This window comes from Neolamprologus multifasciatus, chromosome 18 (assembly GCF_963576455.1).
Source record: "Neolamprologus multifasciatus chromosome 18, fNeoMul1.2, whole genome shotgun sequence".
Taxonomy (NCBI): domain Eukaryota; kingdom Metazoa; phylum Chordata; class Actinopteri; order Cichliformes; family Cichlidae; genus Neolamprologus; species Neolamprologus multifasciatus.
The window spans coordinates 1858867-1879880 of record NC_140456.1 but is presented as its reverse complement, the minus strand read 5'-3'; the positions used below and the strand labels follow the sequence as shown (position 1 = coordinate 1879880).

The 21014-nt window shown below is 43.3% G+C and overlaps 1 protein-coding gene across 2 annotated transcripts; it reads left to right on the top strand.

The window, feature by feature from the left end:
- Positions 1-329: 329 nt before the first annotated feature.
- Positions 330-7104, top strand: LOC146496944 (transcriptional regulator Myc-2-like). 2 transcript variants are annotated; one of them, XM_085140900.1, is made up of 3 exons: positions 330-351; positions 2991-3603; positions 4577-7104. In XM_085140900.1, exons 2-3 carry the CDS (start codon positions 3000-3002, stop codon positions 5074-5076), a joined length of 1104 nt encoding a protein of 367 aa, XP_084997026.1. In that variant the 5' UTR covers positions 330-351; positions 2991-2999; the 3' UTR covers positions 5077-7104. The 2 variants fall into 2 exon arrangements, with proteins under 2 accessions (XP_084997026.1, XP_084997025.1); XM_085140899.1 differs by lacking the exon at positions 330-351 and adding an exon at positions 2156-2380.
- Positions 7105-21014: the final 13910 nt, after the last annotated feature.

Below are 21014 nucleotides of genomic sequence, written 5' to 3'. Positions count from 1 at the left end.
CAAAGGTTGGTCTAATCATGAAATAGTGTTGCATGCAGTGGGTTGTGTATTTTATAGTGATATCCGGTGCACAGTGAGTGTTTCTGTAGCACTTTGAAGTCCTCAGCGTATCCCAGAGTATCTGCACCTGTGTGTTTTCCTCAGCTGTGTCCACTTCCCTTAATTAGACCCGTGTTTATTTATGGTGCTGCCTTCACTTTGTTTCTTGGCGAGTGTCTGTGAGCCTCTTCTGTGGTCTTTGTGTTTCATGGATTTAGTAAACAGCCTTAATAAACAGGTTTGCTGTTTTTATTCTGGGTCTTCTCTAAGACGCTGTTAAAAAGCTCACCGCCCTCCAAAACACCTCCACAGGTAGGTGTTCTGGTCCAGTGGCTTTTCCCCCACCTCTCACTCCATCCTCTGCACTTCCTGATTTTCTAACTGTCATCCTCTCATTTCTACATCCATCACATCCCCAGAGTACTCCTCCCATCTTCACACTCCTTTCACTTGTTAGCACATTATCATCTCCATCCTTAATCACTTCTGTCCTTTCCTGCTTAGTCGATCATTACACGTCATTTTCTCCTCCCTTGGTATCAGCCTGAAATACAGCTTACTGGGCTTTTTGCTTTGTCACCTCTTTGCCGTACGCTTAAGCTCCCAGTACTTCCACTTTCTACAGCTTCCTGAATATCCCACTTTTTTTGCTGACCCAAATACCTTACTGCACTTCCTCATTCCACCACCAAGTCTCCTTGTATTTCCCGATACACCAAACACTTTCCTGGCAGTTTCCTCAGCACTTCCAGTCATCTGCTAAGTCCTTCCTACCACCCAGAGCCTGTCTCAGCTCCTCCCTAAACTCTGTGCGGCATTCTTGGCTCTGCATTCACTCACTTCCTCCCACAGACTTCCATCTGATGCCCCCTAGCTGCATTCTCGTTAATCTAACACTCTTGGCCATCATCCAGTGTTCCTCCCTCCTCTTGAAGTACAGGTTCACCAACAACCTTTTCACCTGCTCATCACCTGTGTCCCCTTCCCTGACACGTCCACTGAAGTCTGCTTCAAAAAGCTGGTTTAAATGTACCTCTGAGGACATCAAATACAGCAACAGGCTGTAATGAAGCAATAAACAGCCGATGCAACTGTTCCTCGTGACATATTTAACAGCTAAACATCTGGCACGCCTGTTGCCTCAGTTTCTCTGTGTTTCTGCTTCTTTTACCTCATTTTCAATGGGAGGGTCTAAGATATGATGAGAGAAATAAAGGATGTACACCCAAGAAATGAGACCTGGAGATGCTTCAAGCACATTCTTTCATTTTGTGAATTTAAAAATAAATAAATAGTTTCTTCATAGGTCTTGACCATGGAGCCCATAATCTGTTCTTTATATTTCAGTTTCATAGATGTTATTTTGATGTTATCTTTCCCAGAATTAATTTAGATGACATCAAAACAGAGAAAATAAAAAATCACATCTAAATAAATATAATAACAGTATATTTGCTGTGCTAAATTCTTGTTTCTCATTTTAGTGGCTTTGTTTATAATTTTTCAAAATAATTGTTTAAATATATGTTTTGTTTTTGTCTAAAATTCCTTCTCTTAGGTTAGTTTTCCTTCAAAATTTAATTTAATTTTTTAATGATATTGTAATTGTTCTTTTTATTTTATCAAACTTGATTCATTTAATATATTTTCTATTAGCAGATTACTTTCTATTACATGTCGTGTTTTGCTTTTGCATTCAGAGCTCACGATCCTTTTCTTCGTTCTGTTGTTTGTTTATTCAATCCAGGTTTTCTTTCAATAAACATTGTTTTGCTTGTTTGTTTGTTTTCATGACTTCATCACGGGATAAGAGCGGGTTTCCCGGAACTTTGTTCCTTTACATCATTTACAGTCACGACCACCCTCTTACCATTCACAAAAAGTACACGTCCGCTGAATAAAATAGTTCCCATATTTTGCACATCTTCTTGCTGAATTTAAAGGAAAACTAATACTACAATCAAGCTTTTATGGCAGAGATGCACTAAAGGTTATTTTTTAAAGGGTCAGCAGCACATCGATAGGTCCCGTTTGTTTACTACGTAGTTCGCATTTGGCGGGAAGATTGTAGTGCCGGCGGATGAAGACAAAAAAGCCGGAGTATTTAATGTGTGTGAAGCAGCTGATGGCTGAGTTTCACGCTGAGACAGCAGAGCGGCTGGGCAACACTGAGGGACCGTTATAGCGGCTGTATCAGGTGTCTGTCATCGGTTATAGAGAAACTGAGGATTATTTAAGACTGACAGGCTCTGCTGGACAAAGCCCGCTATAGGTTTACCCGTTCCTCGCTTGAACATTTGGATCTTTTTCACGTTTTCACCTTAACTGTTGGAGAAAAACGGTAAGTTTATGTCTGAAGCTTTCTGGATGCTTTTCTTTGCTGTCGTTTAACTTTTCGCTTAGTCAGTTTAAAATGTGTGCCGAATTTATCGCTGATGTTCGTTCTTCGCATTTTGACCGTTTTTCCTTTGATGTTGACTCTGAATAAATGGTTCAATGTTATTAAACTACCGTCGCGCATTTTGACAGCTGAGTTTCGCATATCTGCAGAAGTTCTCGCCTGTCTGGAAGTGTGGAGACTTTACTCACGCTGAAGCTCTGTGTTTAACTCTGCAATCTTTACTTATGTCTTTTAACCATATTCTGTTTTTATTTTTTGATAAAATTACTACTTTTAAAACTGTTAAGCATGTTAAATCCCGAGTTTTAATACATTTGAGTACGTGTATCTGTACTGCAGATGTGTGTAGTGCTGTTTACTGATGAAGGATCTTTGCCTTTGCTCTCTATTGTGTAAACTCGGGCTTTAATCCAAAGAAAGCTAAACTAGCTGTTTTTTGAATGGAGTCTGGTATGCTTAACTGATTCTCCTGCACTGTTGTTATATCAGATGATTTTTGATGTTGTGGTCATGTGCTTGGCTCAGGCTGACCTCCTGTTGTGTTTCTCAGGCAGCCGTCATGCCGCCGGTGTTGAACAGCACAAACTACGATTATGACTACGACGTGGTCCAGCCCTACTTCTTCCTGAATGGTGAAGAGGAAGACTTCTACCCTCCTCCACGCAGCCAGCTCCTGCCGGCTCCCAGCGAAGACATCTGGAAGAAGTTCGAGCTGCTGCCTACACCTCCCTTGTCCCCCAGCCGGAGACCCTCCCTGTCTGCCGCCGACCACTTGGAGGCGGTGTCTGACCTCTTGGACGATGACCACAGCTCCTCTGCAGCATTTCTGCAGTCCTTCATCATCCAGGATTGCATGTGGAGCAGCAGCTTCGCCGCCGCCACAGAGCTGGAGAAGGTGGTGTCAGAGAGGCTGGCCTCGCTGCGGGCCCGCCGGGACTCCTGCAACACTAAGACCATCACAGACAGAACAGCTGACGAGCAGGTGGGCGGGTCTCAGGTGAGCGCTGGGTACCTGCAGGACTTCCACACCTCGGTGACAGACTGCATTGACCCCTCTGTGGTGTTCCTGGGCGAGAAGCAGATGGATGATGGTGTGGCGATGGAGGTGGGGTCTGAGCTGAGCCTGGACTCGCCACCACCCAGCAGCAGTGACAGCGAATCAGGTGAGTTTTATTTTGAAAAGCCAACTCTTTAATCCTGAGTTTTCTTCGACCTTTCCTTCACTCCTCATTTACCCTCTGAGAGGTTAGAAACAAAGAAGCATCAGGTAGGATCCACTTGCATTTTGGGAAATGTAGTAACCCAGTGATTTTCAGAGTATCTCAAAATACTGCATCCATTGAAATCCAACACTATAGTGGTGTGGCCATCCTTTAATTACAGCGTCTGGGAACAGCCTATCACCAAGCAGGAAAATATCCTGCAGGCTGTGTGAGGATTTTCATAACAGAAGTAGAAACGACAGACTTTTCCTTAAAGTAGTGAAATTATTTTTAATTTATTAGACTTACAAATATTAGATGCTGCAAACACACACACACACACACAATTAAAGGTCAGATCTCTGAGTCAGCGAGCCTAAACAAGGCGGGGTTCAACAGCCCAGCTCAAGTGCGTTGGGGTCCAATCAGCTGACTGAAGTGAACTCCTTAAAATCAGTAGCTGGTTTTCTTCTTGCAGTCAGTACTTTTACATCACAGGAAGTGCAGAGGACAGTAAAAGGATGTGGGGGCTCTCAGTGAGGCAGTGCCTGTCATCCCAGATCAGACCAGCTGTTCAGAAGTTCAACCACAGGGCTCTTTCTGTTCCTCATACCTCACCATTATTTTGACGCTATAGTTACTGTGGATGGTAGTGCACTAAAACGTAACCTTGGTCTGAATTAAGCTGTGGATTAAAATATCCACCAGTTCTGTCAGTGTCAGCAGACATCTGAGAAATGTTTTCATTGGCCGGTAAATGTCTGGAAACTATGGAAGCGAGGAGTTCAAGGAGGGCACGTTTTCTGTCTCGCTCTGCTGCTTTCACTCGTTTTCTGTCCCTGTTCAGTCACTCGTCCATCAGCAGGACGGTGGTTTTGGCTCAGACTGCGATCACCTATATTTACACCAGAATGTTTTTCCTTGTTTTTCCCAGAAGAGGAAGATGATGAAGAAGAGGAAGAGATCGATGTGGTGACAGTGGACAGGAGAAAGTCATCTCGGCGGTCCCACACCTCCCCTCTGGTCCTGAAACGCTCTCACGTCAACATCCACCAACACAACTACGCTGCCCAGCAACCCCCTGAGAAACGGGTGAAGGCGGAGAGCAGCAGCGCAGCACCGAGGCAGAGCGGCGGGCGCCGGTGCTGGAGCCCGAAATCGGAGGGCGAGGACAACGACAAGCGCAGGACTCACAACGTGCTGGAGAGGCAGCGGAGAAACGAGCTGAAGATGAGCTTCATGGTTCTGAGGGACGAGGTCCCAGCGGTGGCCAACAATGAAAAAGCGGCGAAGGTGGCGATCCTGAAGAAGGCGACGGAGTTCATCATGGAGGTCAGAGAGCAGGAGAGGAAGCTGTTGGCAAGGAAAGACGAACTGAGGAAGAGGAGCAGAGAGCTGAAGCAGAGGCTGCAGCAGCTCAGGACTTCACATTAATCTGCTCAGTCGTTTCTTCACTTCAGGTTTTAAAGCTAAGAATAATGACCGACGTCACCTGAATGCAGCACGGTGCCCGTAGGGCTCGCTGCTCGTCTGTAATCAGGTTTTTATTTATTTTTGTTGACAATTTTAATTTAAAGTAGTTTTTCAAACATTCCAGTTTATGAGGAGAAAATGTGAATAAATATGTGTCATAACTTTAATTTACAGCTGATGATGAACAATAATTTAATTCACTATATTTAATCTGTTCACTCCTAAAGCTTTCGTATTTTTGATTGTGTATTTTTAATTTCAGAGTTTATTTTTATATATATTGTTTTTGTTCAAAAGCTTTTTTGCACTAAAGGTACATCAGAAGTGTTTTCATCCCTTCAGAATAAAAGCCCTTCACATGTTGGAGCTTCTCTTGATCTCAAAGTGTCTGCTTTGTTTCTGCAAACCTCCCTGTTTGTTTTAAGTCCCAGAATTCATGTGGTGGTGTGACACGTGCCTCAGGCAACCGCTGAATCCCCCTAGAAGGATCAGCTTAAACCCACAGTGATGTTGCCCCACAGTCACTGATAAAATTCAAGTTTCAGTGGAAGTGTTTTCAGCTTCTTGTAACATCTGAGGGTGGAATCGCCAAGTTGGTTCCTTAGAGACAAATTCAGCCTCTTGAAAATGATCCAGCGCATATTCCTGTGGGTCATTTTCATGGAATTTCCTCTGTATTCCAGCCTGAGCTGTTTCTTTTCTGGGCTCAGTCATTACTCAACATTTCGGCTGCGTCACCGGGGAGCATCCGGCCCAGCGGAGCAGCACGCTGAGGCTGCCGTGGTGCGGCGTGATTTCCACTGAACACGGGGTGAAAGTTCAAACCAAATCAGCTGCTCTGCATTTACCAGCCGCATCACTTTAAGAGGGTCAAAGGTCAACTGGCATGGCTTTGACTGAACAGTATCTATATACACAACTCCCTACGCTAGTAGTTAAATAATCTTTTAACTGAATAGCTGTTAAAGTTAATTTAACTCAGGACCACAGAAGAACGTAAAAATCAAACACTCGAGTTAGTCACATAATTTAAGTTCAGGCCAATCATGTCCACACAAAGCTGTCAAACATACAGCTGATCTCAGAGAGCAGCAGGCTGTACACTTACGTAATCAAATATATCCTGATCATGTGTCAAACAGCCTGGACTCAGCAAAAAAAACTATTGATTGAACACAGAGGTGGTAAATGTGTCCATATGCTGAGTCACGAAGTGTTCCCACCTGGAAATGTTCGTTCTTCACAGAGAATTTACAGGAACTGTAGGGAACTCAACACATTATGAAATTCAGTTTGTGAATTATGCTCCATTACAGAGAAACAGATCAGTCAGGCAGGGTTCGTCTCACTCTGTTTCTGAGCCGCGCTCACTCGTCACATCTGGTTTTAAAGGATTGAAGTTGTTACAATGAAACAAGCTTCACTGAAACAGGCTGATGTCACAGTGACTGCATCCATCTTTTACTTACATACCATACCACCTTTATTTATAAAGCACTTTAACATAAAACCAGAGTTCACAAAGTGCTGTACATGCTAATAGCATAAGTAAAGAAAATTAAAATGAGACAAGATAAGATAAAATAAATAACTAAAAAAAACAAAATAAATTGAAACATGTTAAAACAAATAGAGTCAACCCCTCTAATCAATGCCAAAGGCTTCAGCGAATAAATACGTTTTAAGAAGACTTTTAAATTCAGAAAGAGAAGAAGCCTGTCTAACATGCAAGGGTAGATCATTCCACAACTTTGGAGCAACTACAGCAAAAGCACGATCACCTTTAAATTTATACTTAGTTTTCGGTACCTTAAGGAGCTGCTGATTGGCGGACCTAAGGGAACGGGCAGGTGTATATGGTTGTAGTAGCTCCGAGAGGTAGGGGGGTGGGGGGGGGGGGCAGGCCATTAAGAGATTTAAAAGCAAATAAGAGAATTTTAAAAACAATCCTAAAATGTACAGGTAGCCAGTGGAGTGAAATTAAAATTGGGGTAATGTGCTCAGACTTTTTTGTTCCAGTTAAAAGATGTGCTGCAGCATTTTGCACAACCTGCAGGCGCCTAATGGACGCATCACTAACCCCACAATAAAGTGCGTTACAATAATCCAGCCTAGAAGTAACAAAGGCATGGATTACTGTCTCAAAATGCTGACTTACAGTCGTTGTGTTTTACCCCACAAACCCATCTTTAAAATATTACAGTCATTTATTTTTACTGTTGAATGTGTGCATAATATAAATGAGTAATGTAAGTAAAACAACCTAAAATCTGAGGTTTCTGAGGCAGAACAGGACAAAGTGTGTTTTTGAAATATGCGCTCAAAATGAATGAGACCAATAAACTGAATATTTTTTTAATCAATAATCAGAATCAGCATATTTAATCCCTGAGGAAAGTTCAGTATAAATAACAGTAACAGAAACACAGACATTTAAGTAATAGCACAATATATACAAATCGCTCAACAATAAAATAATCAAGGATTAACAGAGGTGATTATAAATAAATATCAAGAAAGCTGACAGAGTAGAACGAGTGTGTGCAAAAGGGTGTAACTACTGCAGTGTTTACGGTGTGTTAGAGGGAGGAGCTGTACAGGGAGATGGCCTCGGGCAGGAATGGTTTCCTGTGTCGCGGTGATGTGTGGTCATCCGAGTCTCTCGCTGAACGAGCCAGCATGTCATGGAGTGGGTGGGAGGTGTTATCCAACATTCGGCTTTATGACACCACCTTAAGGGAGTCCAGCTCCATCCCCACAACACTACAGGCCTTACAGATCAGTTTATTAAGTCTGTTGGCATCAGCGACCCTCAGCCTGCTCCCCCAGCATGCAACAGCATAGAGGATCGCACTGACCACAACAGACTCGTAGAAAATCCTGAGCATTGTCCGGTAGATGTTGAAGGACCTCAGCTGCCTCAGAAAATAGAGACGACTCCTTCCTGTAAAGTGCTGTGGTGTTTGTAGCCCAGTCCAGTTTATTGTCTGTGTACTCCAAGGTATTTATATTAATCCACAATGTCAACACTGACCCCTGGATTGAAACAGGCGTCAAGTGTTTCCTGAAGTCCACGATCAATTCCTTGGTCTTTGCCACGTTGAGCTGCAGATGATTCTGCTCACAACACGTGACAAAGGAGTCGACCACAGCCCGGTGCTCTGTCTCATCATCCCTGCTGATGCATCCAACCACCAGTCATCAGGAAACTTCTGAAGATGGAGGTCTCTGTGCAGTGGCTGAAGTCTGTGGTGTAGAGGGTGAAGAGGAAGAGGCGGTCCCTTGTGGTGCCCCTGTGTTGCTGATTACCTTGTCAGACACATAACATTGAAGATGCATGTACTGTGGTCTTCCTGTCAGGTAATCAACGATCCAGGACCCCAGAGAAGCATCCACCTGCATCGCTGTTAGCTTATCACCCAGGAGGGTCGGCCTGATGGTGTTGAAAGCACTGGAAAAGTCAAAACCACGACCCTCACAGTGCTCGCTGGTCCAGGTGGGTGTGAACACGATTGAGCAGAGAGATGATGACGTCCTCACTGAAGGAGATCCTGATGTGGCTACAGTGCTATATGGAGAGGGAGGGAGAGACAGTGGTGTGGCTCAGGCTGACAGGTGAGGTTGTGGGAGTGTGAAAAACAAATTCATCTCGTCGGCTCTATCCTCACCGCAGCCTCACCTGAATCCAGTGATGGTCTTCATGCCACTCGATAAAGGCACATGTGTCAAATTCAGCCTTCATATGTTTGGACTCATCAGCAGCAACGACGAGTCGGCGTACAGAGATGAGGTTCAGCAGCTGGAGTCACTGAATGTGGACAAAACCAAGGAGATGATCGTCGACTTCAGGAAGACTGGCTCCACCCATGCACCACTCAGCATCCATGGTTCCAGCATCAAGTTCCTCGGAGTTCACATCTCAGACGACCTCACCTGGACCACCAACACCACCTCCATCACCAAAAAGGCCCAGCAGCACCTCCACTTCCTGGGACACCTGAAGCAGCCAACCCTCCTCCTCCCATCCTCACCATGTTCTCCAGGAGCACCATGGAGAGCGTTCTGACCAGCTGCATCTCCGTGTGGTTCAGAAACTGCAATGTTGGTGATCTCATCAAACTACAGCGAATTGTTAAAGCAGCTGCCAAGATCACTGGAACATCTCTGCCTCTGCTGCAGGACATCTTCCACAACTGCTGCATCAGTAAGGCCTCCGGCATCATGCTTGACCCCTCACACCCCTCACATGGACTCCCTCCTTCCATCTGGCAGACCCTACCGCAGCATCGGGGCCAGATCCTCCTGCGGATTAGCTTTTTCCCCCAAGCCATCAGACTCCTGAACTCACTGCCGCCCCCTCACAAACATGGGGTCTCTGAATAGAAGTTCTGAATATGACTTTTGCAGGGAAAATAAAGATATCTTTTGATATTCTTCTGACTTTTATTTCACTCATCTGTTTCTGATATTTAACCACTGATAAAGAGTCGGGGCGCCGGCCCTGAACTTTCCTTGTTGCGTCTAGAGTTCAGGCATGCAAGAAACAAAAGACAAGAACCACTTTGATAACAGCATCAGGACAGGATCCTCTCTCATTCTTTCCATAAATAAAAAACTCATTTCTGAGTCACAGTGACTCAGGCTGAGTCACGGGAACAGTCCAGACTGCTGAGTCATGCTGAAAACCTGCAGATGGTCCAGGATGGTCAGCAGTGACTGAGGGGTGACGAGTTTCCGGTTGCTGCTGCTCCAGAGCTTTGTTTCCCACTTTTTCCATGTTTCTAATACCTCAGCGCTCATGTTTCTGATTAATTCTGAGTTTTAATTTGAAATCTGCATTAAGAATATTTTAGAAGAAAGCACAAACAAGCAGCCGCTAAGGGACAAGGAGCTTTGAGAGATGGAAAGGACTTTGAAGACGTCTCAGCGACACTGAGACGATTCTTGTTCGTCCACACAGAGACATATAAGACTCTTTGTGAACCTCCAGGTGTCCAAACCACCGTGGACAGCTGAGTGTTGCAAACAGAGAAGCCTGTGGACCCACAGCCTCTGTGTGACTGACTGTAAGGTGCCAGGAAGAAAATCCACATGGAGATAAAGAACGGGCTCTCGGTGTCCACTGGACTTTTAAATGCCTCGCACAGCAACCATAAATGAGTCCAGTGTGTCCTTTAATAAATCATGAGGTGTTTTATGGACTCCTAAATCTCCTCATACAAACATATAGTGGGCTCTTAGGTCTTGAATGACAATTTGTGGTGGTCAAGTGTGCAGTGGGTAATCAGATGTCTTTTAAGGATCTTTCAGGAGTTGACAATAGACTCTCTGCTGTCTAACGAGCCATTTGAAAAGCACATACAGAGAATATCACGTGTCCACCTAAAGACATTAGAGGCTCCGAGGTGCCCACACAGGCAAAATGCCAAGAGGAAGTGGGGACGTGTACTCAAGGGAATTTTTGCATATTCTTGTTTGTACAGGGCATCCAGGTGCTCTCACTTTCCTCTTGAGGGGAATTTGGGAAAGAATAAACACTATAAAAGCTCCATAAAAGACTGAGACAAATTCCTGTGAAGACTGAGGCGATGGCAGGACTCCCACCTGCTGCTCATAAATCAAGAGCTGCACTTTCCTCGTGATAAACACAGTTGGAGGTCTCCCTGAAAAGCAGAGAGACTCCTCTGGCGTATCTTTTCCTCTGAAATGCCGACCACAGTGTTGAAATACTCCTGCTGAGCAGCTTCATCCAGACTGTTTGACACCAAATGATGTTTGGTCGGGAGAAAGCTGGAAGCTGTGCATCTTATCAGGCAGGCAGAAGGCACGAATCAGGTGGCACTAACTCTGCCAGATTGGTGTTTGTTCACGCTCTCTGACAGGAAGCTCGCAGTCACATGATCTGAGCTCTCAGGGTGACAAACAGCAGATCAAAGAGAATTCACAAACCATCGGGGGTGTAGTACATGTTACTGTTACTTTAGCCATGTTGTCAGCAGAGTGCGATCTAGTTTGTGGTGATTGATACAAAAAGCCCCTTAAAAACATTTCAGTTGATCCAAACGTTGTTCTGCTGTTTGTTTGTGTGTAACTCTGTTGTTGTGTTAAAGTGCTGCACTGTACCAAAGACAAACACGTGAGCTCAGTGAACCTTCCTGCATGGATGCAGGTCAATGACTGCCAGTGCTGTTCCCACTTCCTGCTGCATAATTTGAGATATTCAAATAAAAGCAGAAAACAGTTTCCTGGGAATCCCCATGGAGAGATTTGCATAGAGTTACCAGGAATTTTCCTTTTTCATGATTGGTTTAAGTTCCATCCTTTGCATTTTATCCTGATTTTCTGGAGTCCAAAGTTCATAACTCATAACAGGCAGAAGTTTCTACACGGTCAGGGTTTTTTTTTTTTGTACATTTAATAACTGAAAGCTGTAGAAAAATCTCAGACAGGTGTTTGCTGGATACAGTAACTCGAAGTGTGCACAAAGAGACAGTTTAACTGTCATTAAAGGAGAATAAAACTGTGACACACCTGTTACAATCATCCAGCGTCAGTGATTATTTGTTCCACCGTGTGGACGCGTCTTTGAAACGTGTCATTATTTCACTGCTAAGCTGCTGCTGCTTTGGATTCAAACACAAACACTCAAAGAAGGATTAAATAGGGATGCTTGCATGTAATGTAAGGAATTCATTTTTGAGTTTGATTACTTAAAAACAAACGAACAAAAAAGTATCAAGTAATGTGTAACACAGATGTTTACAGATGTTTGCTTAGAGCTTTGCACTGATATAAAAAACTACTTTTAACAAGAGTTAAAGTTCTGTTTTAAACATCTTTATTTATGTTTTCCCTTTTTTTCCTGTTAACTTTGAAATGTATTGTTTGCTACAAGATTTAAATGTAGATTTTAGGATTCGTTGTAATTTGCGCTGAAGCACTGCCAAGTACGAGTTTTTTTTGTTTGGTAAAAAGAGACGCAGAGAAACGCAGAGTTTTCGTTTATTCAGCATTTATTGTTGCAGGCTGTAGAGGATCGTGCAGCTGAGTTTTCTCACTTTTTCCAGGTGAAGCAAACAGCAGCTTCCCCTGAAGCTGTTCAACTGCTCACAACATTAACATGCAAATGAGCTCACATGTAATTTCCACAGAAAACACAGCAGCTTTACGTCCGGTCAGAGCCGGTTTACCAGCCTGCAGGGCAGAATTAACCAGCAGGTCTTTATTAACATTTCTGTGCAGGAATGTTTGCACAGACTGGAGCAAAACCTGAGAAAACAGAGGTAAAATCTTTTGTTCTCCGGGGCAAATGAGGCCAAACCCTAAGAAACAACACCATCTTACAGATGATGATGATGAAAAAAGGCATTTTTTACCGATTAATGGGAGTCAGAGAGGGTTTCCTTTAACCCTCATACTTGTCTTACCCGTCATTAGACGTTTAAATGTTTGCTGCAGTATAAACTGTAAAAGCCTTTACAGCCACCTTCTTATTTCACGTCTTCATCCATCATCAGTGTCAGTTCTCCACTAGTTTGGTTTATGAGTGACTCTGATGACTCAAGCAGAACTTGTTCTCATCCTGAAAAAGTCCAAATCTGTTGACTTATCGTATTATGCACAAATTGTCCTTTGGCATTGGAGCATTTATGGATCTGCTTTAGCAACACAGGATGCTCAAAGATAACTTTCCACTTTGAAAACCAACAAGTTCTGAATTAGACTGGAGGGCTGTGGAGTGGAGTGTACTCACCAGTGTTTGCTTTGACAGCTCTGTATTTGATTACTTTGTTACTTTGTAATGCATTACAAAGCAACGTGTTAATGTAATTACTTTACATTTTTTAGCAACACAGTAATGTGATGCGTTACTGTAATAATTGAGTAATTACATTACAGTTACAATCCACTTTCATTACAAAGGTCCACTTGGGCTACAATCAGCTGATTTCAGTTCAGGTGCAGGAGGAGGAATGTGGTGGAGCGTACAGAGAAACAGCCGTTAGACAGTGGAGACTTTTATTTTATTGCATGAAAGGTAAGAAGCACGATGGTAAAATGCATCCAGAAGAGTTGCAAACAGCTGCATCTGCTGCTAACACAACTTCAGCTCTTTGTCTTCACAAACAGCATGCTAATGCTAAGCTAGCCAAGCTCCCAGTGATGTTAAAGCTGAGCCCACCCAGCAGCCAGAGCCTGGACTTCAGCAGGTAACAAACTGATGAGTGGTCAGTTTATAGACACCGTGCTGATGGCTTTAAAGTCTCTTTGTGCTGGATTTCATGTTTGCTTTGTGTTCATACCTAAATATTAGGGGTGCAACGATACTCGTAACGATATTGAACCGTTCGATACATCTTTCGGTTCGGTACGCATATGTATGAACAATACAAACTTTTTAATTTATTTTATCAACTTTTCTTCTGACGATGCTGTCTGTGTTGAACCGAACCGTGAATTTTGTGTGTTGTTGCACCCCTACTAAATACGTGTGTCCTCACAGGATAGGGGTTTGTGTTGGCGTGTGTAGCCTCAGGTTTATATTGTTAAATGGTCATTTTGTTACAATGTTTACTGAGTAAAGAGTTATGTAACAAGTAGTGTAATTAATTACTTTCTTTGAGTAATTAAGTAACATACTACATTACTTTTCTTGAGCAACAACCCAACACTGATACTTACATATGTGGAGCTCTGTGGTTTGATCTTTGGCTTTCACTGACATTACGTTTAGTCACTAAAAGTTTTGGTTTAGAAAAGGTCATAGGTCAGGAGGATCTTCTCGCTCCCTTCGTAGCAGTAAGCCCACTCGCTGACTAATGTCGGACTTAGAAGTGACAGTTTTGTCTTTCAGTTATCATAATCCTATGTGTCATAACCTGATGTGTCAGGTTCAGTTTTGACAAATCACATGAGAGCAGGTGGCCAAAGGATGTTTTGTGTGTAAAATGTTTGACAAACTGAACAAAAATGGGCTGAAAGCACACCAAAGCTGAAACACTGACGTGCCCCCTGAGCTCGCCCTCTTTCTGCAGCTCAAAAACCAGTCAGGTGACCTTACAGCACACCTCCACAGGTGTTCATCTCTCTTTGTCAGGACTGCGAGTGACTGACGTTTTCTCCTCACTAAGTTGTCTTGCACCTGCTGCTTACGGCTGTATCATTTTATTTTTGTGCAAACTGTGGTGACCTGATAACTGCGCCAAACTTTATTGAGCAGATCTAATCAACCGTATCAGCAGCTCGAGTTTCAGTCTTGTGGTTCAGGCACATCTGAAGCTTTTTTCTGGGTTTTTCTCTATAAATAAACAAAAAGTTCAGCTTTGAAAAACACCTGTAGTGATGACACTGAGCTTTCACACCCTTCAACCTTCCCACCCATCCTGCCGAGCACCCATGGGACACCAAGATGGCCTCCCCCGAAACACCCCCCTGCGCCCCCTCTCAGTGCGTCTGCAGCAGGGTTTTCCCTCGCGCAGAGCTGCTCCCCACGCTGAGCGGAAAGTAAAACTGTCTGTCTGCAGACCACCACAGAAAAACCTGCCGACCACAGCGCGGCGTGCTCGCTGTTGGGTTTCCACAGACGTACAATTGTTTTAATGACACAAAGGATTTTCTGTTGTGGTGGGTTTGTTACTACGGGAAGAAAAGGATCCAGAGTTCAGCTGGTTCAGTTATTAATTTCAAATCAAGTGAAAAATAGAAACTAAGTTCACTTGTTGCAAAGACAATTTATTTTATTAAAGCTTTCTGGATTATAAATGTAAGACTGTCTGAGGTTTGAAGGGAAACAAACTGCCGTGTGACGTCTCTGCAGATGATTCATAGTCATTTTTACAACAAGAAATTATTCTTAGCATAAAAATTCAACTCAGCAACTCTAGAAATGTGAGAAAAGCTCCATGCAGACAAAGATGCAAGTATGCAGACTGAAATAAATGCTTGATTTTTGGGGCGATGATGTTTTTGGATGAAAGTTGTACCGTAAAGTTAAGTTAAAATATAAGAAACCATTAGAAAAGGATCATATTTTACACGTCAACAAAAAGTGACGCCCGTCAGGCTCAACAACACTTAAACCCCAAGCTCCTAAAACAGAGAGGGACACAGCACCGTGAGCACCTCCTCAAAGAAAAAGAAACTGAGGATGATGCAGGAAAAAAATAAAACAAGAGAAGAACCAGAAATTATAAATGAAACCATGTGAGTGACACAACCTGCAGTACCTCTAATGACCACCGGTGGCAGGTAAGCAAGACAGTCCTACCAGCTCCCAGGTTCAAACTTTTGCACTTAAACTTCGTCCATATTTCTATAAACCATTCATTTTTATTTATGGTCATTAAATCATGAACATATATATATATATATATATATATATATATATATATATATATATATATAGAGAGAGAGAGAGAGAGAGAGAGAGAGAGAGAGAGAGAAATATATATATATATAGTAAGTAGTTAAACATCTCTCATTTATTCAAGTATCTTTGCACCATAAATATATTATATATGGTTATACAGCTGTGTAGCAGCTGTGCGACATTGTCAGTATTGTGTGTTGTTGTTATTCTGTTGCATGAACTACGGTGGCCCTGAGAGGCCAAACAGACTGCAACAAACACCAGCAATAAGAAAAACACTGCAAAAGCACACAAACCACAACGGAAATAGAAAAAACTGATTTCCAAAAGCACAGGGGAAATGTTTCTGGGGAGACAATAACCCGACGGACCAGTTGCAGGAACCCAAAACGTGGTAGGCGTGTTTTATCGTCATTCATATAATACTGATGACGGATTGTTAGGCTAATAGTTAGGCTAACACACTTACCTCTCATCTTTCTTTCCTGCAAAACCAACAGATCTTCTACTGTTGCACAATTCTTAGCATATTTTGTTTCCTGCAACTGGTCTGCAACTTTTTTCTATTTCCATTGTGTTTTGTGTGTTTTTGCAGCGTTTTTCTTTTTGCTGGTGTTTTCTTAAATTGCAGTGCGTTTGGCCTCTCAGGGCCACCGTAATGAACACATTGAAAGCAAAGAAATAACTGCAGCCCAGTTCCTTGTATGTGTGAACATAACTGGTCAATAAAGCTGATTCAAAACTGTCACATTAAATCAAGCAAGAAGCATAATCAGAAGAAACTATTTTAACAACAGCACTGGGAGAGTTTCCTGCTGCATGTCCTGCATCACATCATCACACAGCATGGACACGAGAAAAGTGTCAAAATTCTTCCAAAACAAAGAAGAAAATATCTGAAGATTTCTGAGGGGAAATTTCCCTTCGAGGCAACAATCATAATGGAAACAAAATCTGGGGCCAAAGAAAGACACGGGTGAGTAAATTTGGAAGGTAAATGTGTCAGAAATCAGCATGTGAGTAAAAGCGTGAGTCATCGGTGTCTCCCCTTCACCTCCCTCAGCTCTTCACGCTTCATCGTTCAGACTGAGCAACTTTCCACAAGAACACTTCTGCAAAACCAGCTGAAGAAGCAGCCCTCTGTGTTTCTGTTCAACTGCCTTTTACCACAGGCCAGCTCGCTTTGAAGGACTCACGCTGTGTATTTATGAAAGCAAAAACAAGACTTTCACTGCACTCGGAGTGGGAAGATGGTCTCAGAATTGTTTTTGTCTGGAAGTTCCCACTTTCAGAACCATTAGACAAAAAGGCGTAAAAACAACTGCGGTTAAAAGGTTTGCGCAAATAAACATCAGAGAGGCGTGAGTGCGCAGGCCGGGTTACTCTGACTGACACCACAGAATCTGTTATGAGAATTTCAAATCTGCGCGTTAAAAATAAACCGAGCGGAATCCCCGAACAGTCAAAGAAAGTATTTTCATAAAATTGTGCTGAAGAATTTTTTTTACTTAGCGGGAATGTTTGTGCATGCAGCAGAGCAGCAACGCCTCAGCGATCTGCAAAATAAAAAGTCAAATTAAATAAATGCTGCATGTGTGTTCAGCATCCTGAGCTCTGACTGATCCTGTGGGCTTCACAGCATTTCTGTCGTATTAATAGAGTCCACTGTTTTGATACAGTGATCGTGTTTTGTGTCGTCATGCAGCTATATGATCAACAGAGATGATTTTGCTGGATTAGCAGAGACGGGAGCTTCATGATCCGGGCTTTCCCTTCTGGCATCATAACAGGAATAATAAACTGATGCCATAGTGAACATGGACCGCTCTGGACTCGCTCGCTCACTACAAACCAGAGCAGTCTGCAGATGTGCATTAATAATTCTTCCAGGATCGCTGGGGCTAATGGCTGAATGTTCAAGGACTCGCAATGAGGCAGGAGGGAAAGGAGGAAGTCCTAAACTTCTTTGGAGCATCCATGCACAGTTTTGTGTCTGTGCCACTCCTGAGTTCAGAGCAGGTCCAGTTCTTGTTTTTCTTTGGAAGGATCCTAACTGAAGAATGTGAGGAGCAGCCATAAGCAGCAGGACTGGAGTCTGTCCCAAAGCTCAGCGACGATCATTCACACTCTCCACGGTCCATCTTCAGAATAATTTATCATCACATCTGCAGCTGCCTGATGGAGCAGCCAGGCTCTCAGCTGCACATCAGGATGTTTTCAGTCCAGCTGAAGGTCTTTCAGAAAACACTGTGAGAGGGAACTTTTGGACTATGTTACCGAAACCTTCATCTGGAGTTTCAGCTGTATTTCCATGCACGGTGCACAGTAGATGGAACGATCCACTTTACTCTGGTGTGAAAAGTGAAAAAGAAACTGAAAGGCGCATTTCAGTAAAGAGCAGCAGCTCAGTTATCTGGAAGGCAGTAACCTAAAAATACACCCTTGTTTCCTGAGCTTCAAACACACCACCTTGTGCTTTTCTGAGAAGCTTCACCTGCTGCGGTTTCTTACATCAGCTCAGGTTATTTATTGACTTCGAGTCTCTCTTGAGACGACTGACAGCAGCCATTTGTCTCCAAGCTGACAGAGATGGTGACGCTGTGCACGGCCACGTCTCGTACCGCCGTCCCTTCATCCCAGAACCAGAGAAAACACACAGATCCCAGAACAACAAATGTTAATGGGCTCCAACACCTGCTGATATACATGTAAAGAGGACCATTAAACTAATGAGTCAGAACAGTCGGCTTGGAGCTGACGGCCACAATAGGGAAGTCGGAGACGGCCCAGTCTGGCTGCTAAATGTGGAACAGCTTCACTGCTGCACAAAATGCAGTATTTTTACATGAATGTGTCACCGTGAAGTGTGACTGAACTACATGTTTATTCTTGGGGCAGGATTTGCTGACCTTGCAAAGTGGAAAAAAGACTCGAGCGATTCAGCCCAAACCAAACTCCGTGATAATGAAGATGGAAAAATAACTAAATTTAAGACACTGACTGAAACTCGGAGTAAAAACAACAGCACCGCACAGAACATGAGCCCCAGCCTCCAGCTCCAACTTCTGCGGTGGACGTTTTTTGTTTTGTGGCTGCAAAGGCAAATAAAGACAAAGAACCTTGAAGCTTCAACGCCACAAAACCAAACAGAAAACCATCAGTTTAACCAACGCAGGCGGCTGTAGCTGCTAACTGCAGCCCCTGAACTGGACACATGTTTGTGCTGTTGGAGAGTTTAATGAGTCATGTGACCAATAATATGGCTGCTGTGAGTTTAACGGGAATAACAGGCTGGCCAAGAAGCCAAATTCAATTTTTTTATTAATTTAATTACCGTCTTTATAGTCAGTGCTAACAATGCTAATGAGCATTAGCATGCTTTCAGCTCAGTTGGCCAAAATGTTCAGGTTGAGGCCCAAAATCAATGAGTGATGCCGCAGTAATCACGTCCATCTTTTGTTTACAGTACGTGCAAAAACGTTTTTATTATTGCGATCTTCTCCTGTGAAGCTCATTGGTTTTGTAGACTTCGCTGCTCTGGACCCACAAAACTACAGGAACAAAGGAGGGATGCAGGTGAAAACCACTTCATGCAGCAGAGCTTTGACTCCTGTTCAAAGTGTTACTGGTGTGTTTTGCAGGAGGCACTGGTGAACTGTGGGCCAGTAACAGTTAGCTGTAAATTGTGAGTCACTGACAGAAGCGAGGACACTAAGATGAAAAGAAAACAGTCGTGTTAGTGTTCGCAGTATCTTATCACACAGCTGCCGTCTGGTTAACCCACAAAACTAAAAGTAACACTCCCCACCTGACAGATCGAACCGCTGAGCTGATAAGCCTTCACGTGTCCCTGTTTACCCACGATGCCGTGCGGTTTTATCACTCAAACAAAGGAGCGGTTTCCTTTTTCACTCCAACATCAATCCCACCGACCTGCAGGAAGGAACTCCTAACATGGGCAGCAGGTGTGCTGTGTCACAGTGAAGTTTAATGAATGCACACGAGCGGTTTCAGGGACAGAGATGGTTGTTGAATAAAATAAGTTCCTCGAGTAGAAAGCTCACGTTCCTCATGTTGTTGGAAATAGATTGTTCGAGTTCTCTTACATGGAAAAACACATCACTTCCTTATTTCCTCACATCAGCCCTTAATAACTAGAAGGATGCAGATCGGGATCCAAAAGTAATTTGTTCATAGAAATGAATCAAATCAGAATCCAGTGATAGTGACACCTCACAAGAACAAGGTCCTGGGTTTGGATCTTTCAGCCTGTTTGCAGGTTCTCTCTGGGTTCTCCGGCCTCCATAGGCTGTATCCCAATTCAGGGTCTGCAGCCTCAAAGTAGGCAGCCTCAACGATCCTCAAGGGCCGCGTACTTAAAGACCGCTAAGGCCGGAAGTGCGAGGCTTGTGAAATGGGACGGTCTAGCCTCCGTTGCGCTGCCCAGGTTGCCTAGCAACCATGATACTAACAGCTGGAAACGTTTCATACAGCTTTGTTTGACAGAAATGAAGGAGAAACTCTTTTGTTCATGTGTTTGTTTGTTTCTACATGAGCTTTGATCATTCTCTGATTAAGCTCAGCTATTGAACGGCGTATATTTTAAAGTAAAGGCTTTAAAACCAAGTTAGTACAAACGTCACTAATGTCACATGACTTTGCCGACATGTGGCCAACAGGAATGTTTTAATGTTCTTTGTTATTAAACATTTGCACATAAATAAGTGACATAATATTCAGTACTTACTTAAAGTTTACTCTTCGGCGCCCCGTTTTTTTCAGCAAAATTATCCACACCCACCGCCGCGCTATGCATTCTGGGATATGTTGGGCCACGAAGTCTACACCGCCACGTCCTTAAAATTCAGGGAAATGAAGGACGCATTTGAGGGCCGCATTTCGAGCAGCCTTCGAATTGGGACAGCCTTCGTCGCGTCGCTGTGACGTAATCGGCCTTAAAATGCGGCCTTTAAGGCTGCAGACCCTGAATTGGGATACAGCCATAGTCCAACGATAAGTATGATTGGTTAACAGGTGTTTCCAATCTGGCCGCAGGTGTGAATCATTTTGTCTTTTGTTTTAACTCTGCAACCACCGGTCCAGGTGTACGTTACCTTTTATTAACAGACAAATACAGGTTACATGTTAACTCATGCAAAGAACAAACAAACAGAAGAAAACTTACAACACAAACATCAGACTGTGGTTTAGACCAACTGTCACTTTATTGCTTCAAATCAGATCTAATTTCATTAAAGTTAAACCTTGTGGTGTCCTCGGATCAAAAATGGTCCCTATGTGAATGCAAACAAGCGAATCCCGAGGAACTTGATTCATCTTTTGGAGCCAAATCAACAGTGTTTGCATCCTGTTAAAGCAGAGTGCTAACGTGGCTCCTTCACAGCTCCACGCTGTAGATAAAATCATTCACACAGTGTTTTGAAGCAGGTGATCACCATTTGTCCAGTACAACTTCTGGCCCAGGTGTTATGAAGTATCTGACTAGATTTTTCCACTTCACTCATTTAAA

Coding starts and splice junctions, on each gene's coding strand:
- LOC146496944 (XM_085140900.1), top strand. CDS start 3,000: ATGCCGCCGGTGTTGAACAGCACAAACTACGATTATGACTACGACGTG. Junction 3,604..4,576: donor CAGCAGTGACAGCGAATCAG/GTGAGTTTTATT, acceptor TGTTTTTCCCAG/AAGAGGAAGATGATGAAGAA.